This window comes from Podarcis muralis, chromosome 8, assembly GCF_964188315.1.
Source record: "Podarcis muralis chromosome 8, rPodMur119.hap1.1, whole genome shotgun sequence".
NCBI lineage: Eukaryota > Metazoa > Chordata > Lepidosauria > Squamata > Lacertidae > Podarcis > Podarcis muralis.
Genome location: NC_135662.1, coordinates 76981697 through 77008269, shown reverse-complemented (window position 1 = coordinate 77008269; position 26573 = coordinate 76981697). Strand labels below are relative to the sequence as shown.

General features: G+C 44.4%; 1 protein-coding gene across 1 annotated transcript in view; it reads left to right on the top strand.

Annotated features, from left to right (window-relative positions):
- The window catches only part of ANKH (ANKH inorganic pyrophosphate transport regulator), a 136024-nt gene that overhangs the window by 106608 nt on the left and 2843 nt on the right, over positions 1–26573 (top strand). Inside the window, exons 6-11 of the mRNA XM_028737955.2 lie at positions 372–506; positions 5084–5176; positions 8139–8234; positions 19502–19631; positions 21940–22063; positions 25835–25934. Of these exons, the coding sequence (XP_028593788.1) occupies positions 372–506; positions 5084–5176; positions 8139–8234; positions 19502–19631; positions 21940–22063; positions 25835–25934 (678 nt within the window). The remainder of the gene's footprint in view (positions 1–371; positions 507–5083; positions 5177–8138; positions 8235–19501; positions 19632–21939; positions 22064–25834; positions 25935–26573) is intronic.

The window sequence follows — 26573 nt, the reverse complement described above, 5'->3', positions numbered from 1 at the left end:
AATGCAGGCTGCGCAGCTATCCCAGAAGCCAGAACAGCAAGAGGGATCGCTGCTTTCACTGCGCAGCAATCCCTCTTGCTGTTCTGGCTTCTGAGATTCAGAATATTTTTTTCTTGTTTTCCTCCTCCAAAAACTAGGTGCGTCTTGTGGTCTGGTGCGTCTTATGGAGCGAAAAATACGGTAGTCTAAAATCTATATCTTCCTTTTAACTTACTGGCTGGTGATATATGCATGTTTATGTGTTTCCTTGCTCTTCTTTCTGCTTGCACAAACCATATCCAGCATTTGAAAAGGAGATTCTTTAGCTATTCTGTTGGCTGCATTCAGGTGCTGTCGTTCACAAGGACTGCATTTTCTCATTTTACCCGCAGGGAGATGCTACAATAAAAAAGATGCTCAGTTTCTGGTGGCCTTTGGCATTAATTTTGGCTACTCAGAGAATCAGCCGGCCAATCGTCAACCTCTTCGTATCCCGAGATCTGGGTGGCAGCTCTGCAGCTACAGAGGTAAGAGTCCTTGATTTCCCTGTATTTATTCAGAAAAGTAGAAGACCCAGTTCCCTCTCCAGTTGTCTCTGTTTTCCTGGTTCTTTAGGAATTCATTCTGCTGTTGTTAAATGTCAACTTCCCCAGGGTTGAAACCTGCAGGCATTTACGTGAAGTTTCCCCCCCTAAGTCTGAGCATCTTTCCCAACCGCTTCTGAAACTATAGCATTTTCTTTCACCCCCTGTCATGACCTAAGGGCCAAACTAGATGCTACATGGACTTCTATATTATTTTTCCTCAGCGTTTTTACTTTTGGAAACGTAAGCAGCCTCAGCCAACTGCTGTCCTGAGGGAAGGAAGTGAAAGTGGATCGTGGCTGCTCAGCCCTTCCCCCTCCAGACATTTTTCACCTCACAAAATACTTGGACCCCATATCTCTTTCCCCATGGATAGAAAAAAAGGAAACCTCATTCTTCTGTCCTCCCCACTACTACCATTTGAGTCTGTTTTTTTATTATTATTTTAAAACATGAAGGAAGAGAGAAACAGAGTTCTGTCCATATTTTCTTTGGCCACTAGCCAAGCATTAGTGTTTCCCCCCGGTTTCTCAGATCTTCAACAGAGTATTTGGTAACTCAGAAAGCAAAACAAAGACACTCATTTAGAGTCTGATTCTTCGCTGACTCATCTCTTGTGTGAGCAACGTTATTGGGCGAGATTCAGAGAACTGTGAGTGGTGTTGCACTTACGGAACTGTCGTCTTCTGCTTCCTGCCGCATCACCCAATGCCATCTGTGTTGCTGGTTCCGAGGGTATACTGACGTTCGGGAACGGCATGTTTCAAAATATGGCGGACTGTCAGTGGAGGGAAAAAGCATACTCTCCTCTAGTGCAAGTGTAAGTGCCTTTCAGCTTCTGCAAGGAACATTTAGATGTAATACCTGGCCAAAAATGTTACAAAAACCCTCCTCCCCAAATTCTGAGACCTCTCTGTATGCATACCCTAAACCACTGGAGCTTCTTCAATATGGCACGATCCCATGGGCATAAATGGGAATAGCACGACTACATGGGCTGGGTTAATTGCACAGGACTCTTTTATGAAAAACGAAAAACCCCGAAGGTGTTAATTCTGCAGGCAAGTCAATATTATTGGTCCCTCCCACGTGGCCAAGCTGTGAGCAAGGTGCCTGTATCGTGTTGACTCTTTTATACTGCATATAGTAATTTTAGGCACTTTACAAACAAACAAACAAACGAATGAATGAATATAACCGTACCATACTTCAGTGGCTCACATATTGCAGAGTGTACATGCAAGGGAGGGGGTAAGATTTTACCAGATATTGCCCAGATGTTTGGAAACCTATCATTGCAGCCCATAGGAGCTGGAAAGATTTATTTTTTTAAAAAAAGCTCAGATTCTTAGTATATTTCCCCTCACTGCTAAATTCCACACACTTGCAGAATCACCGAATATGCACCACCCTTATTATAAGATTATATTCCTGACAACTTAATAAACATTAAGGTGACAGTCTTTTTGTGTATATTTCTGCTTGTGATTTAAAGTAGAATAAGAGGAAGTATATAGAATTGTATCATGTAGTTGAACGTCAGAGTTCAGGCACCTGGAAATACTTAATTGCACATTTCCCAGTTACTGCCCGAAATGTTTGTGCGATTAATATTTTAAGCATACCACTTTAACGTGGTTTCAGTTGCTAAGTGCAAAGAATGCATTCACTCGAAAGCAAATACTTCTCATATTATCTATCAGCTGATAGCTGACTTCATTAGGGCCTATTGTCCATTTGTTCTTTTCGCTTCCGTTTCTGAAAGCATCACTACTGAAAGAGAAAGCGCTGGCAGTGCCAACAATCGGATAAGCCTGCCAGCGCACAAGCTGAGTGTACTGCAAATTTCTGTACATGGCGCTGCCAGAAGCCCTTGATTTTGGCAGGAGGAGAAAAGAAGGAACTCTATGAAAAATAATGAGTGTGCATGTTTTACTTTGTTCCTGGATTTTTTGGTCAGGTGCTGTATTTGGCTTAGATTTGGCCAAGTACAGATGTAATCTTCTAACCATGGTTAGAAATTTGGAAATATGCCATGAGCTCATTCTCCCTGAGCATAATTCTGTGCAAATCCCCCTCATTTTTTGATGCTAGCCACTGTTCAGTGTTCGCTCTGCAACAGTACTTGTGCTATGAACCATAATTCATAAATATGGTTTGTCTCCTAGTGCCAACACGGCTATCTTTTGAGCAGCAGGCAAAACTCTTTCCTATTTTCTCAAGCTTTTAAGTTCTGGGCGTTTAAAAATAATTCTTTATTTATTGAATTATAAAACAAACAGGAGCATAACAACACATGCAATTGGGGAGAATTCATCAAAGAATAATTGTTTTCAGTGTCACATTACAAAGCCACTCATCTAGTATTAACAGTGCAACAACATCAGTAGAGGAGTGCGTTTTTTAAATAAATCACAGTGATGAGGTCCCAGTTTCATGCTCTGCTTATAGTCAAAGACCTTTGCAGATCATTTGCAGGAGCATAAGCAATAAACTCCCACCTAACGGGGTAGTAATGGGCTGGGTCTTCAGATCCTTTTGAGACTTCTAAATTGTGTGTTGCTTTCTCAGATGCCGCCAGACTCCAGACATGATTATACCGCAAACGCAATTGTAAATCAATTAGATTTTGTTGATTATCTCTGCTAAACACAGTGCAAGCGCTCTTTTTGCTTGTGTGTAAGCAACCAGGTGGGACGCGGGTAGCGCTGTGGTCTAAACCACTGAGCCTTGGGCTTGCCGATCAAAAGGTCGGCGGTTCAAATCCCCACAACAGGGTGAGCTTCCATTGCTCAGTCCCAGCTCCTGCCAACCTAGCAGTTCGAAAGCACATAAAAAAGTGCAAGTAGATGAATAGGTACCACTCTGGCGGGAAGGTAAACGGCGTTTCCGTGCGCTGCTCTGGTGTCAATGTTCCATTGTGCTAGAAGCGGCTTAGTCATGCTGGCCACATGACTCGGAAAAACTGTCTGCGGACAAACGCTGGCTCCTTCGGCCTGTAGAGCGAGATGAGTGCCGCAACCCCAGAGTCGTTCATAACTGGACTTAACTTTCAGGGGTCCCTTTACCTTTAAGCAAGCAGGCATGGGGCAGTGTGGCCATACCGCTAGGCTGTGCCCCCTCATATTCAAGGCCATTATCACTTTTAGAGCATAGCTGTCAACTTTTCCATTTTTTAAGGGAAATTCCCTTATGCTGAATAGGATTCCTCGCAAGAAAAGGGAAAAGTTGACAGCTATGTTTTAGAGTTTGAGGACAGGTTTGAAGCAGGGGCTTCATATCTGGGAATGCTTCCTCTGCACTTTACAGACCTAACTGCTTAGCACCCCATATTGGATGGGATTGCTTCTTCCTGCTTCAGAACTCCATCCTCAAATTCATGGAGGACTTTAAACTCAGGGATAGTGATGTGCCAGAGGGGGCGGAGCTAACAGCCCTCTCTCCCCGCCCTTTCTCGCATATTTAACTCACCCTCAGCCACACCCACCCCTCACATCTGAACAGGGCTCTACTTGCTTTTGTTTTTAATTGCACATTTTCATTTCTGTGGCCACAGTTGTGTAAACCACCTGGAACCAGCTTCAATGAAGGGAGGTATAGAAGTTTTTTAAACAAACAAATAGCTTTAACCGGGCTTTGCAAGCCGTTTAATGATGCTGGCTGCAAATTTTGGTTTGAAGCTAACCATGGTTAACCAAGTAATCTTGGTGAAGGCAGAGAGCTGAGCTAAAAATGGTCTTAAATTGTTTCCCTCCTTTTCTGGTTTTAGGATTAATATCTAAATATAATACTGAGGAGAGCTCACCCTATTCCTTTTTTTAAAAAAAACAACCAACCATCTCTATTAGCGTTTATTAACATACAAAGGAAATGCTTTATATTTCATTCAGTCTTAAGATGGCACACCAAGACCATTATTATTTTATCATGGAAAAGTAAAGGTAAAGGTACCCCTGCCCGTACGGGCCAGTCTTGACAGACTCTGGGGTTGTGTGCCCATCTCACTTAAGAGGCCAGGGGCCAGCGCTGTCCGGAGACACTTCCGGGTCACGTGGCCAGCGTGACAAAGCTGCATCTGGCGAGCCAGCGCAGCACACGGAATGCCGTTTACCTTCCCGCTGGTAAGCGGTCCCTATTTATCTACTTGCACCTGGGGGTGCTTTCGAACTGCTAGGTTGGCAGGCGCTGGGACCGAGCAACGGGAGCGCACCCCGCCGCGGGGATTCGAACCACTGACCTTTCGATCAGCAAGCCCTAGGCGCTGAGGCTTTAACCCACAGCGCCACCCGCATCCCTTATGGAAAGGGAACAATAAATAAAGAAGAAACACGAGTGTATGTGTGTTCATAAGCTACTTTTTTTTAATCTCTACTGTGCAGGAGCCATTTTCTTGCTTGACCATCTAAAATGTTACTGGTGTAACTCATAGGATTATGTGAATCTTGAGCGAGAGGCAACCCTTACGAGTTTTTCCAAGGATTTGACCTGTAATGTTCTCTCTCCCCTCTCCTCTGCTATAGGCGGTGGCAATTCTGACAGCTACATATCCAGTAGGGCACATGCCATATGGCTGGTTGACAGAAATTCGAGCTGTTTATCCTGCTTTTGACAAGGTGAGCTTGTTTTCTTTGATGAGAGCAAACCCTTCGCCTCTCTTTCAGATGCATCCTTGCCAAGTGTCAGTTTTATAAGCGTGTGAAGCGTATAGAAAATGAGTCAGATTCCTAGATTCTAGGAAACTTCAAGGTAGTTTTGTTGTTGCTGTTACGCTGTGCAATGCTACACTTCTACCATTCTATAAAATACTGTTGATGAGTTTTACCCATCTGTCTATCTGTAAGTTCGGCATCTCCATCTCTTGGGCCTGTTTGATTTCTGTAACGGCCAGGAGATGAAGTCCTCCAGCTGGTTTCTTTCTGCAGGGAGAATTATCACAGGGAATTGTTGGCCATTGGGAGTTGGAAAGCACAATTCAGGGGGCAGCCCCATGCTGGAAGCAGTGTGCAACTCCAAACTGATGCTACTTGCATGTGTCAGCGCAGGATGTAGGGCAGTGCAGGCTGAGCTGACGGGGTACAAAATTCAGAAAACCCATAATTGAGAAGATCCATTTGAGGGCACCAAATTTTGGCCTTGCATGAGGCACCAAAAGATTACCTGGATGTGAAAGCCCCTGGATGTGTGCTCTGAAGGTGGGCACTGTGGTCTAAACCACTGAGGCTCTTGGGCTTGCCGATCAGAAGGTTGGCGGTTCAAATCCCCGCAATGGGGTGAGCTCCCGTTGCTCTGTCCCAGTTCCTGCCAAACCAGCAGTTCAAAAGCATGCCAGTGCAAGTAGATCAATAGGTACCGCTGCGGCGGGAAGGTAAACGGCGTTTTCATGCGCTCTCGTTTCCGTCCCAGTATTCCATTGCGCCAGAAGTGGTTTAGTCACGCTGGCCTCATGACCCGGAAAGCTGTCTGTGGACAAACACCGGCTCCATCCGCCTGAAAGCAAGATGAGTGCTGGAGCCCCATAGTCACTTTTGCCAGGGGTCCTTTACTTTTACCTTTAACTTGCTCTGAAAGTACAGCTCCAGAAGCTTCTGATAATTGTGGGGCATTTCAGGACACCCCCCCCCCCCAGTTTATGCCAGGAGCCCACCACCCCTCCAGAATCGAATTTTAGCACGGCCGGTTCCCTGTGCTAATTAAGAATATGCACCAGGATCTTCTTTGATGTCATCGGGAGTACCAGTGTCCCATTGTGCATGGGAAGCCCAAAAAACATTGAGCTAGTCTCAACCTGGCAGAAGTTTGGATGAAGAACAGGTTGGAGGGTGGCCCTTCAACTCCTTGCTCTCCAGCTCCAAGCTGTTTCCTTCGTCCTTAACGGCCTGATTGGCATGCATCTCTCCCTGCCTCCCTACCCGCAGTATGTCCCTGAATGCTAACACCTCCACTTACATAAGCCAGCCATGAGCGATTGAGATTCCCCTGTTGTGTTCCTTGGGCATCGGCAAAGAACATGCCCATGGTTGCTTAAGGGTCAGAAAGCCAACTTTCAATAAGGAAGTTTCTCACAGGGCCCAGAGCATACATTTAAAGCAAAGGGTTCGCATATTCCTGCAAAGGACCCTGGGAGCTATAGTTAGATAAGGGCACTGAGAAGATGATTTGGGGGAAACAATGTGCTTTTCAACGTATGCTGTGTATGCAGCCTTTATATACCTATTGGTCCCTCTTTTTTCCTAATCTACGAGACTCATTGTTTGGATGAAAAGAACGAGGAAGCGGTGAGTAAGGAAGATTTCAGTAGCACACTTGAAATTTCTTACTCCTTCTGTGCCTTTTAGCTGTAGTTCTTCATTGACAGATCCTGTTGAAGATTCCACGACTTCAGCTACATTCTGCTTTTTGCTGTTTACGGAAACAACATCTGCACATGTAGATTGAGGGTGGGCTCTGGGGAGGGAGATGGGGTTTGATGTTTGCATAGCGATACGTGGAATCTCTGGGCAGGACAGAACATCGAATCCCTTAACTTGTGTACAGATCATTAGAGTGAAAAGGAACCAGGTGTTCGGGGCTGTTTCTGTAGGTTGCTTCCTTTGCTAATTGGGGGTGTAATGACTCAGGAGCTGCCAGTGATTTGGATCAGCTTGTACCAAGCTGTATTCCTGGAGCAATATATTTATTTAAACAGAAAAGGAAAAAAGGAAAAAAACAAGCTTGCAGTGTGATCAGCATCTGCAGTAGCATCTTCCTGCTTCAGACCACAAGGATTGCTTGTTTAAACTCCGTTAAGAGCTAGGAAGTTCAATTTTTGGACAAACAGGGCAAGTTAATGAACTCTGAGCCAATCTGCACTGTGGTTGTTGACATGGAAATATATCCTGCCGTCCCTTGTAAAAATCCTGTTTAGAAGCTGCGCCCATTTGACTACGACCAACCAAACCACAAGTCTACTCGGTCTGTATTATTGTTTATGGCACTGCAAAAACCCAAGCTTGCACTTTAATATCTAAAATGCAAACCTCATTTGCTTGTCGCTTGCCAAATGCCTGTGATGCAGCCCACAGCTGAAATCCAGAGACCTGCATGTGTGTAGGTTCCTCAGTGTGGACAATGGCAAATGCAAGCATATAAGATGCCTTTCATTTCAATTCCCAGTAATTATAGAGCTCTGCAAGTACCTACAGAGCAGCACCACTGGATTGTGGCCAGTATTCAATATTATTCAGATATTCAGATTGTGGCAGTATGCAATAATCAGAATTTCAGCCAGGTTTTTTCCTCCGCTCCTTCATGCTATGAACACAATAGCATTTGGGGACCACGTTATTCATTCTGTAAGCAAAAGCCAGCTAATGAGATGCTCCTAGTTTATTGCCTAGGAAAAGCTGATGCTCCAGGAAACCAGCTGTTTTCTACGATTCACACCACAACCCTCTGCATGCTTGTACAGAAGTAAACCCCACTGAAATCAATAGAGCTTAGCCGCATGAAAGTGGGTTTCAGATTGCAGCCTCATTGCTGCTTTTTGCCGCATGTCTAGAAGGCTAATGCCTGTTTTTCTTTCCCTTTTCACCCTAGAATAACCCCAGCAATAAATTGGTGAATACCAGCAGCACCGTCACAGCAACTCATATCAAGAAGTTCACCTTTGTCTGCATGGCCCTGTCTTTAACGGTAAGGCATCAATCATCGCATGACTGTTCCTTTTGATTTATGTATTAATGCTTTTTTTTATCCCACTCTCCCACCCAAGAGCTCAGATCGGTACACACTATCCTCTTTCCCTCCACCCCCCGGTTTTTCCCTCACAACAAACCTGTGAGGTTGGCAAGGCTGGTTCATAGCCTTAGCAGGATTTGAACCCAGCTCCCTCCTGATCCAGCATCCTAACCATTGTATCACCCTGGCTGAAGTGAAATGAAATATTGGGCTTTGAAGCACGGGCATCGAGCTTTGGGTTCATCACTTTGTGGTGCTGAAACGGGCCTTTCACTGGGGAAAATAGCAAAATATTCATTTCCACCAATGTGTGTGAGAGAGAAATTGTGTGTGCATCTGGCGTTAAGTATAACGTAGAGGCTAAGTGCGAACTATGAGCAACAAAGCTCACATTTCACCTCAAGCCTGCACTCACTGAGTAGCCTCTGGCATGCCATCATTTGCCTGCCATAGCTCCTCTGCAGTGTGGAAACAGTAATGCTGACCCGCCTTTAAAGAGCGGTTGTAAAGATTACGGAGATCACTTCGAGCACTGAAAAGCACTTACAAACTCCTCAATATTATTGTGAGCGCTCGCAAACAATAGGGATTGCTTTGTCCTGGGTCTGGAGTAAGTCAACTCCTTAAAAGCAAAGGGTGTTAACGTGTGGACAGGAGCGGTACTATAGTTCGGGTTTCGCGCTGGCAGCCGCCGCACATTCTTTGCTTTCCCGGCGCTAGAAAAGGTGGTTGCGTAGGAACTTTCAGCGACTGAGCTGAATCACTTGACAATTATCTGCTGACTTGGTCTGGTTCATTACTCACCTCCCTGTTTGTTCTTGCTCACTGTGGAGTCACCTGACGGCGTTTGCAGAGGGGAGAGCATATTTTCTGGGTGTCAATGAGGGAGCTGGACATGCCTGGAAGAAACCAGTACAGATAGAAAGAGCTCCTCTTTGAAAGCCCGGTTTTGGTTGTGGCGGCAATTTTCCTGCCCCAGAGAGAGGAATTTCCTGCAACAACATGCAGCGGCCATGCTTGCTGGCTGTTGACTGCTTATGTCCTGTTGCGGGCTTCCCATAGTCCTCTGGTTGGCCCCTCTAGGAAACAACTTGCTGTCCTTCGTAGGCCTGTGGTCCATAATGTGTGGCACACAAAACAAGAGTTGGGTGGAGGACCGCCTCTCCCCATATGAATCTACCTGGACCCCACAATCATCATCTGAGGCCCTTCTTCGTGTGCCTCCTCCACAAGAGGCCTGGAGGGCAGCAACACGAGAAGGGCCTTTTCTGCAGTGGCTCCCTATTTGTGGAATGCTCTCGCCTAGCACTTTCATTATACAGCTTTAGGCGCCAGGAGAAAACATTCCTCCTCAACCAGGCCTTTGGCTGATCAACATCCTATATCCATTTAAATGTTCTTGGGGGTGTTATTGTTCCATTTTTGCCTTTTCTTCTGGTTTTTATTATGTCTTTTGTGTTTTTATCTTATATTTTCATGCTGTGACGGACCCTGAGATCTTTGGATGAAGGGCAGTATACAGATTTTAAAAATAAGAAATAAATTCCTGGGCAGTGGCTATGTCTGCACTCCTCCCCGCCCTCTCATACCACCAGTGCCAGATTCATGTATAAGCTAAACAAGCTATAGCTAAGGGCCCCACTCTCTTGGGGGCCCCAAAAAAGTTTAAAGGGAAAAACAACAACTGGATGAACATTTCCAAAATATAAGATAAAAAAACAAATAAAATAAAACCTACATACAGTTAGAGCTTAATAATTATTTCACTATTAAGATACTTCTTAATTGTATTTCAGTTCAACAATTACTTTGATAAAATACATATTTTGTTAGTTGCAAATGGCTTTAGATACCTATTAGGTCCATAAATTACCATATAGCATATATTCAACACAAAAAAACAGCAACAATTTGGACTGCTGGACATATACAGGGCCCCATTACCTTCAGTAGCTTAGGTAAAGGTAAAGGGACCCCTGACCATTAGGTCCAGTCGTAGCCGACTCTGGGGTTGTGTTGCTCATCTCGCTTTATTGACTGAGGGAGCCGGCGTACAGCTTCCGGGTCATGTGGCCAGCATGGCTAAGCCGCTTCTGGCGAACCAGAGCAGCGCACAGAAACGCCGTTTACCTTCCTGCCGGAGCGGTACCTATTTATCAACTTGCACTTTGACGTCCTTTCGAACTGCTAGGTTGGCAGGAGCAGGGACCAAGCAACGGGAGCTCACCCCGTCACGGGGATTCGAACCGCCGACCTTCTGATCAGCAAGTCCTAGGCTCTGTGGTTTAACCCACAGCGCCACCTGCGTCCCTTCAGTAGCTTAGGGCCTCATAAAACCTAAATCCGGCCCTGCATGCCACCACAAATCTTGACTGGGAGGTGGAGCATTTAGCAATCATGTGAAGAAACTTGCCATAGCACTCCTAATAGTGAACTCTGTTGGAGTGTTCTGACAGGATTGTAACCAGTAAGAAAGAAGTTTGGGGAGGGGGCAAGCATTGACGTGCTCAGGAGGATTCCAAGGTTTGCAAAAAGCACATTAAAAACAACAACCCCCTAAGCAGAAACAGTCAAATGAGGACTCAGCATGCTTAGTCTCTATGGGGAGAGAGAACTAGAATGCCCTTGTTGCGTTTCATATAGCTTACAAAATATCCTGTTAGCGGGGGGCATAATTGACTGGCTAACTGGAACTTTGAGTATAAGTCATGAGCGTTTGACACCTTTCGCTGTCACTGCAAAGGCTGAATAAAAGAAAAAAGAATTAGAAGTCCCTTTCAAAGAGGGGTCCATCTCGAAACATGGACTTCATTCCCCAAAACAGCACAGGGAAGAAGCATGTAACTTTCCAAACTATCAGCTGATTACTTCAAAATACTGAAGAAAATCCTTGCCGATTACTCCAAAATTGAGATTGTGGGAGGGCAGTTTGACTGGGGAGCAGGACTATAGTGTGCTGCCCTGGCTTGGATTGAAACAAACAGTGCTGTGAAAAGCAGAGCTTGGGAAATGTAAGCACTCTGTTCAGCTCCATCAATTCATCAAGTTTCCCAGGAGAGGTAAAGATGGGGTTCTTAGCACTTCTGCAGCACTGGAGCCATAATTAGCGATATTGCTTCGCGCTAAGAAGTCAAGGTATTCACATATGTCTTATGAGAAGGGTTTCTTACGCAAGGAGTTACATTTCAGGGCTGTAAAGACCTCAAGCAGATAAGAAACAGCTGTCGAGACTTAAGGATGAGTGAAGGGCCTGTCTAATTAATCAGATTAATGAGACTCTTGATTAAGAACAAGCACCAACTTATCCTGAGCAAACTGTTTTTTTCGGAAGCTAAGCTGAACCATAGTTGTTCAAATCAAGGAAGAAGATTAATGGCGCTGAAAAGGGTTCAGACGATGTCTTTAAATAAGAGATTTGAGTTATAGTGCCACACTCTTAGAACAATTACATCGTCTAAACAAGCAAGTATTTATAGTGAGGATTCACTACTTAAATCACTCCAAGGGCCCCTTTTTCATATTTATTAACTGTTGCAAAAGAAAAAGAAAAATCAGTAGGGATAGATTTAAAGACATGCTAAACTCTCAAGCTGAAATTGCTGGAAGTTAAAACTTCTTAACTCAGGGTCGTATCCTGAGATTTGTTTTTCAGTGGTGCTGTTTAGTCGTTTAATCGTGTCCGACTCTTTGTGACCCCATGGACCAGAGCACGCCAGACACTTCTGTCTTCCACTGCCTCCCGCAATTTGGTCAAACTCATGCTGGTAGCTTCGAGAACACTATCCAACCATCTCGTCCTCTGTCTTCCCCTTCTCCTTGTGCCCTCCATCTTTCCCAACATCAGGGTCTTTTCCAGGGAGTCTTCTCTTCTCATGAGGTGGCCAAAATATTGGAGTCTCAGCTTCAGGATCTGTCCTTCCAGTGAGCACTCAGGGCTGATTTCCTCCAGAATGGAGAGGTTGGATCTTCTTACAGTCCATGGGACTCTCAAGAGTCTCCTCCAGCACCATAATTCAAAAGCACCCATTCTTCAGCGATCAGCCTTCTTTATGGTCCAGCTCTCACTTCCATACATCACTACTAGGAAAACCATAGTTTTAACTATACGGACCTTTGTTGGCAAGGTGATGTCTCTACTTTTTAAGTTGCTGTCTAGGTTTGTCATTGCTTTTCTCCCAAGAAGCAAGCGTCTTTTAATTTCATGGCTGCAGTCACCATCTGCAGTGATCATGGAGCCCAATTTCTGGCTTAGCGGAGTGTGTAACCTGAAGCGTATGTAACCTGAAGCATATGTAACCCGAGGTACCACTGTATTGCAGAGGGTTAACCAGTGCAGTGGTACCTCGGGTTACATACGCTTCAGGTTACAGACGCTTAGGTTACAGACGCTTCAGGTTACAGACTCTGCTAACCCAGAAATAGTACCTCGGGTTAAGAACTTTGCTTCAGGATGAGAACAGAAATCATGCTCTGGCGGCACGGCGGCAGCAGGAGGCCCCATTAGCTAAAGTGGTGCTTCAGGTTAAGAACAGTTTCAGGTTAAGAACGGACCTCTGGAACAAATTAAGTACTTAACCCGAGGTACCACTGTATTTACTTCACTGGGTTCGTATGACTGGCCATGTAGTTGTGCACCCTTTGCCAGTTTCAACTGCTGTTCTTATAGAATTTGCTTAAAGCTGCAGGGGGAAAGTGGCTTTGTGTACGCAGGTTAATTCAGTCTTCATTTGCATTTCTCCTGCCCTGCATTTTCTGCAGATGCAGCCTGGAGCGCAAGTTGCCCGTTTTGTTGCTGAGCAAACCAAATACAAAGAGCGGCCCATTAAGGGGCAAATGAAGTTCTGCATCATTATTAGAATGCTGATGTTCTATAAAAGACACACAGACCCATTTCCTCTTGCTTCTCATTCCTACTGACATCTAAACAAAGGGGGGGGGGGAGGAAAGCAGTTGGGTAGTAAGGGGTTTCTTCCTCCCTCCTGGATGTGGGATAAAGAGGAAAAGCACAGATTTGTACTGGGATGGAGAAAGGAGACACTAGAAGGGGATATGTGCAAAGGCCCTTTGCAAATAAAGAAATAGTTGGAACCCCCCCCCCCCCGGGTTTCGACTACTGCAGCTGCCAAAGATGAGGAGTCAAGCTGTGGTTTTGCCTCAGCTCCTTCATCCGCATGGATCATGGCTACTGAGAGCCACATGCAGCGCTCTAGGAAGCTGGTGGGTTTTAAATAAAGATAACTTAGGGCAGCGATGGCGAACTTTTTAGAGATCCGAGTACCCAAACTCCAACCCAAAACCCACTTCTTTATCGCAAAGTGCCAACACGGCAATTTCACCTGCAAATCTCGTTTTTTCTGTGTGTTTCACATTTCTTCTTTATGACTGCTGTTGTAATAAATAATCCTTCATGAAAGTTATAGCATTACATTCTTCATTAAGTTATTTTTCCGTTGATATATAATTTTATGGGATAACTCAGTGCTTTTTCTCTCCATTCAGTTCCTTTCTCTCTTAAGCCCCTTCTATTTATTCATTTATTGAATTTGCATACTGCCCTTCATGTGTTGGTCCTAGGGAAGTTCACAGCATAAAAATACAAGATGAAAAACACAAAATACAGAATGAAAGCAAGAACCAATAACCCTCCTCCTTTCCAAAACTTATTCCGCATGTAAACATCTACATTCACAAGATAAAAGGGTGAACACAAACTACACAACTCGAAAAGGGTCACTCTTCAGCCTGCCAAGAATTAAGCACCTGTTCCTTGCAAAATGCAACCTGCACAAGTGTGTTTACATGCACCCCTATCAGTCCCAAAGGAAGCCGGCTGGCGGAAGTCCTGTTGACCCACCCCTCAGATACTCTTTATTATGGGAAACAACCCTCCAGAGAGGACACCCATCCCTCACACCCCAGTGTCGCCCACCATGTCGCTCTTCATTCCCTCGCCTACACCTCGCCCCCTTTGAATCCCTGCCTGTCTTCCCTCCTCCTTATTCTGCACACCCTTACTTGGGAGTAAACCCCGCCAACCTCAGAGACGCTTCCTTCCCGAGAAAGTGTGGGAGGTTTCAAAGGCCCCCCGCGCACAAATTCTCATGCAAGATCACCTCCTGTCTTGGATTTCTTTCTCCTTTTTTGCACTCAAGTCCTGTCCCTTTGTCTGGGGAGGCCGCTGCTTCGACGACGCCCCCTCTCCTTACCCTAACCCTAACCCAGCCTGTTATGTACTGAAGTTCTCACCCTGGGCCAGCAGGGGGATACTGTAGATAGTTATGCAAATAAGGGATCGAAAGTGACGTTCAGTGATTGGATAGTTTTAGGAAATTGTTACAGTTACATTGTACTGGAGCTCTATATAAGCAGGCTGACTGAACCCTTCAGTTCAGTTCTGTCCTGGCCTGGCCTGTGAATAAACAAGAGCTGCTTGAAGAATCGCTGTGTCGTCTGATATGTTCACCCACAACTTAACACAGCCCTCCTCTCCTCCTCACTCCTCCCCTACCCCCCGGCATGGAAGCTACGCCACCAGGGCGGCATGCTTTGGACTTTCGCGTGAGATCTCCCACCTCCAGCATGGTGGGGCGACTGTGCGCGTGCCCACAGAGAGGGCTCTGAGTGCTGTCTCTGGCACCTGTGCCATAGGTTCACCACCACTGACTTGGGGGGAAAGGTCTGTAGGCCAGTGGCAGACGTCTTGATCTGCATGTATACGGGAGCAGCATCTCTAGGTAGGGCTAGGTAGCATTCTACCTCAAATCCTGAATTGTCACTGCACATAATACTGAGCTAGAGGAGCCAGAGGGCTGCCCCTGTAACAGGTGGCTTCCTATGTTCCTTCCTCATTCTGATCCTGAAGAGATATTATTAGAAAGAAACAGGACCAGGCAGAACAATATCTGCTGGAGATCTTTGTGACGCTCCATTTGATCTAGGTGTACGCATTGGCACGGCAGGTTTGTGTGCTGGACTGTTTGCCCCTGAGGTTCTGCACCTCTTAGCATCTCCAGGAGTTCTCAGTTCTGCATATTCCGTTCTTTGTTCATGAAAGTGCTGGGTGTGTTTTTATATCCGATCAAGTTCACTCTTTGGAGATGGAAGCAAGTTGATCAGCCCTATTTTGTCCTGTCCCCTGCCTTTTTGAAGCTGAACGAATTAATGAGTGCTTTATTGAAAAAGGCGCGGAGGGAGAAGTTTAACCCCTCTCTTTGTACCGGATTCAATTTGAGGACCTGCGTGGCTATTATATTTCTGAATGTGGCTTTTAAGACAGCACGGATAACATGTTTGGCCCTCAATCTCTGAACCAGGACGTGTTTGAGGCAAACTACCTTTTAAGTCCTCTTCTGCCAGGCAACTGGCCCATCTGGAAGACGTCCACAATCCCATTTGTGTCTGCCAACTCCTAAAATTTCCTAAACTCTCTGCTTTAGAGTTTTATGGCCAATTCTCCTGAGTTTGCTTGCTATAAAAGGAGCTGCAGTTCAACTGTGCGAAATACTTCTTTTTAGGTATTCTAACAGCATTTTTAAAAATTATTGCCTGTGTTTAGAATAAACTTGCAAATACAGGAGAGAGTATATATTTTCCTTCATATTGCATGCATAATGCAATGAGGAAAGTTATCCATTGTGCTTGTATGAGGAAGGAACAGGGGACCACTTTGAGAGCTGTGTTTGTACGGAAGAGAGTAGCTGACATTTTTACCCCATGCAAGAAGTTGGCAGCTATTTAAATCTAATTTACCAAATCATGTTGAAATAATTTAGATATAAATCTTTGCTGGGCGTGTGAGCCCTTGGAACAAGTTTAAATTCACTGAGGGTTTGTCATTTCCAAACACATTCAGATGGTAAATGAGAAGAATACAATACGTTACAAAAAGAGCGGGGAACGTTCCCTTTAGGGATGCAAATGGATCTCTTTATTCATGCAGGGAATAGTGCCTTCATAAGAAAACCAACTTGTCTTGTCAGGGCAAGCAATCCTTTCTTAATTCTCACAATAATATACTAATCTTTAAATTCAAGTGTGACATTGCTTCCCCGGCACCCAAATCCAATCTTGTAAATGTCTTCTCTTCAGCCATGAAAGCAGATAAATCACTTCCAAGAATCAAGAGTAGTAAAACAGAAAAAGAAAAAAGGAGAGCTTTTACAAAGCCTTGAACTTACTTTAATCCTTCATGGCTGTGTACATTTTCACCGTAATAAAATTGTTGCCATTTCAAAAGAAGGTTTTAATTAGAAAACGATGTGCTCGACTCGCACATCTCCATTTTCAAAAGCAAGGTCACCTTTAAGGTCTCGAGTTACCTGTCCCAGTAAGAAGAAAAAAGTACGCTAACTTCACTGGAATTGCGAGATAGTGATGGCCGTGGCAGAGCAGGGAAACCCAGCCAGATGGGCAGGGTATAAATAATAAATTATGATGATGATTTATGGATATTCCTTCGGTGTGTAAAGTGGCTAAGAACAGGCAAATCTACTGTATTGGCCTAAATATAGACTGCACCCGGACATAAGCCGCACGTTTAAAATTAGTAGGGGAAAGAGAAAAAATATCTGAATACAATGGACGCTCTGGTTGCAAACGTGATCCATTCGGGATGCACGTTTGCAACCACCAGTGGCGCATCTGCGCATGCGCAACCGCCGAAACCTGGAAATAACCCGTTCTGGTACTTCCAGGTTTCAGTGGCCCGTAACCCGAAAAAACGCAACCTGAAGTAGCTGTAACCCAAGGTATGCCTATATAAGCCGCTCCATTCCTTGCTGCTCCTGCCTACAAACTGGGCGCGCGCGCGGGGGGGGGGGGGGCGCACTGCGTTGCCGGTGTCCTTTCCCCTTCCTCGCTCTCTCCTGGCCTTGGGGGAGAGGACGGGGGACTATGCGTGGGGTGGGTGCCTCTTTGCCGCGCTCCTGGCGCTGTTTGCCCCACGCTCCTGGCTGCATACCATAAGGTCGCGAATATAAGCTGCACTTCAACTTTTCACGGTCAGAATTGGGGGGGAAAGTGATGCTTATATTCAGGCCAATACAGTATATGGGCAGAACTGACTTCTGTGGTTGGGAAGAGCTGTAACCAACGGTAAGAGCAGAAGATCCCAGAGCCCCTCTGCTTCAGTCAGTGCCAGTCAGTGTAGCAGGCAGTACTGAACTAGATATACCAATGGTCTGACTCAGTATAAAGCAGCTTTCTATGGTCCTGGTGAATAGAATCTTGGACTGAAATCCCCTCTTAGTCTTCAGGCTCACTGAGTGACCTTGGACTGGCATCTCTCAGACTTAATTTACTTTAGAGGGGTGGTGTAGTCTTCTAAGAGTGGATAAAAATCAATGATTTTTTTTTTAAAAAAATTGGTTGTTGTTTTTTAATTTAAATCGGATTTTTTAAAATTTAAATTGGATTTTTAAAATAAAATGCTTTTGGAGGAAAAAATCTTTTTAGTTTTCTATTTAAGTTATGTTATAGTCCAAAGGCTATTCATCAGGAAATAAGGATTTAAGTTTTTCATGTGTGCTAAAATTCAGGGTTTTTTAAAAATTGTTTATCCCCATCAGGTAACAAACATGGATACATATGCTATAATGTTATTCTTTCAGTTAAATAAATTGTTTAAATTGTTATTAAGGAAATGATTGTTTTTCTCCTTTCAATAAAGTATAGCAGAAAAGTTGCCCAAATATAAACTGTTATTAAACCTCACAATAATTTCATAATTGTCTATGTATTTCTAATAGTATAACCAAATCAGTAATTTTTGATATAACTGTAAAAACCACACTGAAAATTTATTCTTCCAGAAATGAAACCTTCATCCAGTTGTAAATATTAAGGTTATACTAGCAGGAATGAGTCTTTCTGTTAAAAAAAGAGATTTAAATCAAATCTTACTGACTGGTGATTTAAATCATGATTTAAATCATGGTTTGAATTGATTTGATTTAAATCAAATCCACCCAGATCTTCCCTGACTTCCTTGGAGGAAGAGGGAGATCCAAATGTAATAAGCAAACTCCATGGGTTGTACCTTGTGCTGCAGGTACAGAGTTCAAATTGTGCATCTGGATTTCCCCTTCTCCTCCTCTCCACTGAAGGGTCCTCCAACTCTCTGGAGCAAATGCGCAGCGAGAAGGGGGAAGTTCTGTTGTACACATGGAAATCTGCTGCACTAGCGGAACAGCAATGCTGTATTTTTGACCCAACCCTGTATTTTCACAGCACTTAAAAAAATAATAATATTAGTTTTCTATTAAAAACATCCAATTAATAACAAATCAAATCCAATCATAATCCAAATCAAGAAAAAACACCAAATTACAATCCGAATTATTAGATTTCAGATGGACTTCCCATATTCTGGACCTCTGAAGCAGTCATCTCACACAATTATATTTTCTGCTTTCTTCTTGTTCTCATATTTTCAACATTCTGATCTTAAACTCTCAAAGTCCTCAGTCCCTAGTTGATTGTCTCATCATGTTAAACAGCCACGTATCCTGTCATCTGCCGAGTACAGTTTTGAGGGTGTGTGTGTGTGTGTGTGTGTGTATATATATATATATATCCTTCTGTCCATATTTTTTTCCTTCTGTGTTTTCACAACACTTATTAATTGCATTGGTGCTTTCCCACTGTTGCTTAATTTATAATCACTAGGCATTGGGCTCTTTCTAGTGGGATTGGCCAAGGCATGCAAATATATTTGTACATTTTCCAGTTTAGTGCACAACTAATTGTTGCTGGCCAAATTTCACCTATTGTACAAAACAGCCCGAAAATTACCTTCATTCATGAAGGTAATTTTGGGGATTCTGCAGGGAGAGTAAAGTACCTTAAGAAATCTGAAAATGTTTTTTCTTTGAGTGTTTACTCTTTGAAGAGAAGGCACTAAAATCATTCCTAATAGCCCACCCCAAAGTGCAGGGAACATATAGTAAAAACCAAGGGGGCAGTGGCGTAGCGTGGGGGGTGCAGGGGGGGGCCGGCCGCACCGGGCGCAACATCTGGGGTTAGGGCAAATCCACAGGTTAGGGGGCGCAAATCCACGGGTTAGGGGGCGCAAATTACTTGCCTTGCCCCGGGTGCTGACAATCCACGCTACGCCACTGCAAGGGGGAAATGAGGGACCATTTCCAAATGCGTTTAGAATTGAGAGTATGGGACAATGTGAAACGTTTAACCGTTTTTGTCATCTTCCGGTTCTCCTCCCCCAGCTCTGTTTTGTGATGTTCTGGACTCCAAACGTGTCTGAGAAGATTCTGGTTGATATCATTGGAGTGGATTTTGCCTTTGCGGAGCTCTGTGTCATTCCACTTCGTATCTTCTCCTTCTTCCCAGTTCCAGGTATGGGAAAAGGGGAGGGAGGGAGGGAGGGAGGGAACCATCCGTCAGATTATACATTAATCCTGTGCATTTTCATTTCCTTCTCCCTGACCTGTGTAAGTGTCTAGCCTGGTTCAACTAAAGAGACTCTAGTGATGGCACCATAATTTATATCAGTGGAGGCTGGGTGCTTTTTTATATATGGCGCTGTGGTCTAAACCACTGAGCCTAGGGCTTGCTGATTGGAAGGTTGGCGGTTCGAATCCCCGCGACGGGGTGAGCTCCCGTTGCTCGGTCCCAGCTCCTGCCAACCTAGCAGTTCGAAAGCACACCAGTGCAAGTAGATAAAAAGGTGGGAAGGTAAACGGCATTTGCCTTCCTCCAGTGGGAAGGTAAACAGCGTTTCCGTGTGCTGCTCTGGTTCGCCAAAAACGGCTTAGTCATGCTGGCCACATGACCCGGAAAAACTGTCTGCGGACAAACGTTGGCTCCCTCAGCCTGTAAAGCAAGATGAGCGCTGCAACCCCAGAGTCGTTCGCGACTGGACTTAACTGCCAGGGGTCCTTTACCTTTACCTTTAGTGCAATGTCACCAAGAGGCAGCACTTGGGCCTGGTTAATGGAAACAGCAGAGAAAGTGGCAAGCCTCTCTGTATTGTTCTGGCCCAGAGGTGTAGCGTGGGGTGTGCTGTGGGGGCCGTGGCCCTGGGTGCAATTTTGAGAAGGGCCTGACCTGGCAGCAGCAGCTCTTCTGATCCAGCGGAACAGGGCAGCTCTCCTCAGCCGCAGCGTCTCTGTCGCCAGGTCAGGTCTGACCTGGTAGCTGAGAGTGGGTGGCACCTTTCTCCTCACCTCTCCTACACTGAACTGTGGCACATGGGAGGGCGCCTTCTGCACCCCACACCCCTTAGGGGGCGCCCCATCCCAGACTGAACGGGCATATGCTTCGCCGATGTTCTGGCCACAGGTGGGCAATTGCATCATTGAATGCATTCAGGTCCTGAATACCTGAAGGAGCGTCTCCACCCCCATCGTTCAGCCCGGACACTGAGATCCAGTGCCGAGGGCCTTCTGGTGGTTCCATCATTGCAAAAAGTGAAGCTACAGGGAACCAGGCAGAGGGCCTTCTCGGTAGTGGCGTCCACCCTGTGGAACACCCTCCCTTCAGATGTGAAGGAAATAAGCTGCTATCCTATCTTTAAAAGACATCTGAAGGCAGCCCTGTTTAGGGAAGTTTTTAATATTTAATGCTGTATTGTTTTTCACATTTGATTGGGAGCCGCCCAGAGTGGCTGGGGAAATGCAGCCAGATGGGCGGGGTATAAATAATAAATAAATTATTATTATTATTGTTATTGTTATTGTTGTTTTTATTGTTGTTGTTGTTGTTATTATTATTAAAGGGTTTCCCGCATGTCAAAATCTAGCACATTCAAGAGATTTTTGGCTAGAACCTTTCTCATGTTTTTGTTTTCTATGTGCAGATATAAAACGAATAGAAGTAAAAACAAAATGTTCAGTTTTTTATCGGCAAGTGAGAGTGCTGTGGTACCTCGGGTTAAGAACTTAATTTGTTCCGGAGGTCTGTTCTTAACCTGAAACCATTCTTAACCTGAGGTACCACTTTAGCTAATGGGGCCTCCTGCTGCCGCTGCACAGCCGTCACGCAATTTCTGTTCTCATCCTAAAGTAAAGTTCTTAACCTAAGGTACTATTTCTGGGTTACCGGAGTCTGTAACCTGAAGCATCTGTAACCCGAGGTACCACTGCATTCTAATTGTTTTGTCCAGCAGGGCTTTCCCCACCCATTATACTTCTCACAGGCAGGACTGCGATTATTAAGTGGCATCTTTTAATTGCGTACCTGCTGTCCTCATATCTGAAATGTTGGTGGTTTAATTGCATGGACTATCTGCTGCTTTTAATAACAGCCCATGGGGAGCTGTTATTAAACGTCCATCCATATTAAGCTTGAACTTCCATCATGCAAACTACGGATATTGTCGTGAACTTGTCAGCAAATGATCTCTGAGGGCTGCAGGCGGTAGCACTGAGAGCTTGGGCCAGTGCAATGCGTTGGATTGGTTCCACAACCACGGACCACACTGGACTATGGTTCCTGTGCCTCACCCCTCCATATCAGCAAGTGCCAATGACCCACTGTGTTAGGAAGCCAGGGGAGCGATGGTGCTGTCCCTCTGCCAGCTGCTACTGGCCACAGGAGACCAATTGGTTTATCCAGAGAAAGTCAGAGATTCTGCTACAGGCAGGATGCGCAGCCAAACTCTCCCTGCAAGTATCTGATTGTTCTTCCCACATTCTTTTTACAGTCACAGTAAGAGCACATTTGACAGGATGGCTGATGACATTAAAAAAGACTTTTGTGCTGGCCCCCAGCTCAGTACTGCGGATCATTGTCCTCATCACCAGTCTGATTGTGTTGCCTTACTTGGGGTAAGTTCGTCTGGTTCCCCTTTTTTCAGCCCCTGGATAGCACATCACCCAGAACATAAGAGGCCCACGAAATCTCCCATGCATGAAATAAAACCACAGTATCATCCACCCACATGAAATTGCTGCACTGGTAGGTAGAAGAATGGCAGGTGAAGTTGACAGATTATGCCAAAATGGCAAAAATGACTGGGAGTATCAGAAATCATGAAGACCAAAATTTTAATCAGGGATGGGGAAAATTTATAATTTCTCTTAAAAACCATTGTAAACTGCTAAAATCATAAGTAGGATTGGACTAACGCTTGTAGTTTAATGTTGAATTTTGGATATAATGGAGATGTAAAAGTTTTGGGTTATTATAAAAGATACAGGAGGAAATGGTTAACAAAAGGGAGGAATGGAAGTCCAGGAGATTCTTTGGAATCTGGTTTTTTTGTTGGTTGTTGGATAATTGACTGTAAAACTTTAAACTGAAAAACTGAATATATTTTTTTAAAAAAGAGATTGCTGCAGTTCTGTTGCAATGCACACCGATGCCAATTTGTCCAGTGCCATCATCTCTGAATTTATTCATTAATGAGATATCTAACATGACAGTTGGCCCTTTATCTTTCTACGCATCCTCATCTGTGTGGTGCAGCATGCTATATTATTCTATTATACTATAACTAAACCTAAACTTCTGCTCTACATAAATTTTGCTACACCACCGAAATGAACCACTGTTCAGCCACGGGCCTAAAAACTGGTAGCTGCAGCCTTCCACCCAATCCAGTCCTTTGCAGTTGGCACCATTAAGATACACCTTTACAAAAATAACCCCAGAACTATTCTTATTAGGTTTATTCACAACAGACATTCCAAAAGATAATAAAAGATTTTGTCTGTACGCAATAACGACCGCCAGTATAGTGATTGCAAAATATTGCAAAAGCAACATAAACCCAACGAAAGAAGAATGGTTATTAAAATTAAGCGAATACCTCGAACTGGTGAAATTAACAGAAATAGTAAGAAACCAACCAAATGAAAAAATCAGGAGAGAATGGGGTGTCTTTACAAATTATATGAAGAAAGTCGGTTGCCAAAATTATAATTGGCTCAGTCTGACTAAAAATTCCACAGGTAAACAAATAGTCTCTCCATTAATGAAAAACAATTACAGACAACTAAAGATATGAGATCATATAAACAGTATAGTGGTCAAAGGAAGTCAACTTTTTCTATTTTTCTATTTTTCTATTTTCCTTTTGACTTTTTTATTTTATTTCTCTTTATTCCCCTTCCCCCTTTTTCTTTTCAGTATGTATCATTTTCTTATTTTCTGTATTTTTTCTTCTTATAGGTAGCTTATTATTATTTGGTAATGTATTATTTGTATAACTGTACTCTTTTTTGACATGTATGTAATATTTATATAGAAAATTTTAAAATATTGTGGAAAACCATTTGTTTGCTACACCACTGAAATGAACCACCGTTCAGCTACGGGCCTAAAAACTGGTAGCTGCAGCCTTCCACCCAATCCAGTCCTTTGCAGTTGGCACCATTCCCAGTTGTTTCCACAAAGCTATCGGCTGATCAGTTCACCTGTGTCTGGTTTCCAGGGTCAGCTCTGCCTCTCTTGCCTTGCCCCTTCTTCTTTTAGCCTTTACTTCTCAGCTCTCATTCAAAAGCTCTCAACAGAAAACTGCCTCATACCAGATCAGGCAGCTCTCTTTGTCCACCTCGCCTGCCATTATCTGTTCTGGCTGATGGTGATTTTTCCAAGGTCTCTCTTGGCAGAGAGTGGGGTTTCTCATCACCTGCAACTGATCCTTTGAACGGGAGATGCGTGGAAAATATGTTCTCTTCTATTGAGCTATATAGCCTGTCCTCAAGTTCACCTGGAATTTATTTTCTTCTTCTTCAAAGAGATTTTCCCTCTCATTCAAAGATTTCATTTCGTTGGCCCGGACTTAGTGTATCATGGTGAATGTATCCATGCACAGAAATATCAGCCCCCAACCATTTTGCTCTATGGAGGGGGCACCATTAGTTGTTTTTGCTTGTACACTCTTGACAGCAGGAAGAATGAATCTGACACACGGCCCTCAAGATTCTTGAGCTGACAACATGACAGTGCCCTGATGATCCTTCAGAGAATACGCATATCTTGCCCTGTGTCCATCATTTCCTTCTTCTATTCACCTGCATGCTATTTGTGCGGGCAATGGGATGTGGGTGGCCCTGTGGTCTAAACCACTGAACCTCTTGGGCTTGCTGATCAGAAGGTCGGCAGTTCGAATCCCCGCGACTGGGTGAGCTCCCGTTGCTCTGTCCCAGCTCCTGCCAACCTAGCAGTCCGAAAGCATGCCAGTGCAAGTAGATAAATGGGTACCGCTGCGGCGGGAAGGGAAACAGTGTTTCCGTGTGCTCTGGTTACCGTCACGGTGTTTCGTTGTGCCAGAAGCAGTTGAGTCATGCTGGCCACATGACCCGGAAAGCTGTCTGTGGACAAACGCTGGCTCCCTCGGCCTGAAAGCGAGATGAGTACTGCAACCCCATAGTCACCTTTGTAAGGACTTAACTGTCCAGGGGTCCTTTACCTTTTTTTCAAAAAAACCTATTTTTGCAGGATGAGGAGATCACCACTACAGAGGATGGCATTGTTAATGAGTTGATTTTAATACCAGCACTTTGCTCTGCTGTCTGTGATATATTTGCTGAAAGGGATCTGCTTTTCATATTAGAGAAAACAAAGCTAACATCCGTGTTTTGCATAAGAGAAAACAGCTTCTTTTCCATTTTCTAACAATTTATTATTATTCTTCATTAAATTTGTATACCACCCTTCATCCGGAGATCCTAGGGTAATCCGCAACAGAATTTAGAGTGCGTTCCTTAGTTGTAGTACGATGATTTGGGCTTTCTAGGAAACTCTTGACAGGATTACTTTAAACGTCAGAAAAAGATTATTAACACCCACCTTGCACTTTAGCTAGAACACTGGCCTGTTTGAAGGCATGCTTTTGCTGCAAGATTGATTCTCTTTTTTGGTTACTAAATAATAAAAATCATCATTCACCTAGCTGCAGCTGCCAAGGTATTGTACGATCATTTCAAAGCAATGCAGTCGTGAAATTCAGCCTCGTCCCCTCTGCTTCTTTTCCCTTGATGTTCCTTGGCTTTAGCCCAAAGGCTTAGCCCTTTCTCCCCCATGTCTTCCTCAAGTAGCAAGCAAATCTTCTGATCACTGTTCACTCTTCTCCGTGTCCCTCGCTTCTTCAAGTCCCTGCTCCTCTTTTGCTGCCTATTCTGCCCCTTCATCCACTCAGGTTCCCGAACTTACCTGTGCTGCTTCTCGCAATTCAAGCTCCCTTCCTAGCTGAAGCCCTTTCCTGCTTAACTCTGAAGCCACACGGATATCATTGGCACATAGCCTCTCCTGTCTTTATGTCTAGTGTAATTTTTTTCTCCCTGCCATGCCCTTGTTTCAGCTTCGTGCAGTAGCTAGCGATGGTTATAGTTGCAGGTTGACAGCTACCAGTCAACATTCTGTGCCACTGGAGCCAGTGACTAAGAGGAAGGAATTGTTACAGACGACAAGGCAGCTATTGTTAGCCTCTTACACTGCAAGAGACAACTGTGTTTAAAATGTCTGTAATGCCTATCCTTTATCATTTTAATTCTACCCTTCCTTATAGTAGCACAGTGACCATGGATTAAGTATATATGTGAGAGAGATGATAATGAAAGTTGGTGTATTTTTTCTTCTCCTCGTGCGATTAGGGTTCATGGAGCCACCTTGGGAGTAGGATCACTTCTGGCGGGCTTTGTAGGAGAATCTACCATGGTTGCAATAGCAGCTTGTTACGTCTATCAGAAACAGGTAAGAAACTGCTGTCGTAGCTCTCACTGAGATGACCGTTTTTGAAATTAGCTTGAGATGGAGGGAACTGAACATGCCCTTGAAACACAGTTTGGATGTTCTGTTCCCCTATTTTCAACAAATGGGGGTGGACCACTTACCGTCACTTATTGTACTGCATTAGGTAGCCGTGGAACCTTGTTTTCCTCTTTCAACACTGTATAAACAAAGCAGATTCGAGTTCATCAGAACTTCCTGGAAAGCCCATGTGACTACTGTCAGCCAGTGTTCCTCAAACTTGGATCTCCAGCTCTTTGTTGGACTACAAATACCATCTTCCCTGACCACTGGTCCTGTTCACTACGGATGATGGGAGTTGTAGTCCAACAACAACTGGGAACCCAAATTTGAGAAACTGTAAACTGACATACAGAGATCTTTGTGCTGCTATGAGTGCACACATGGTTTTGTCCTTTACAATTCTTTTTACAAAAGCGAGGGGATGACGCAGCACTGAACAATATAAGCCTTTCCCCACTGAGCCCAAAGTCAGCCTCTTATTGGTGACTACAGCCTAGGATCCTGTTTTGTGGAGGATAGGAAAAGGGCACGATTGGGGGGACTCCCGCTTGATTAACATCATGAGTAGTTTCCAGTGAG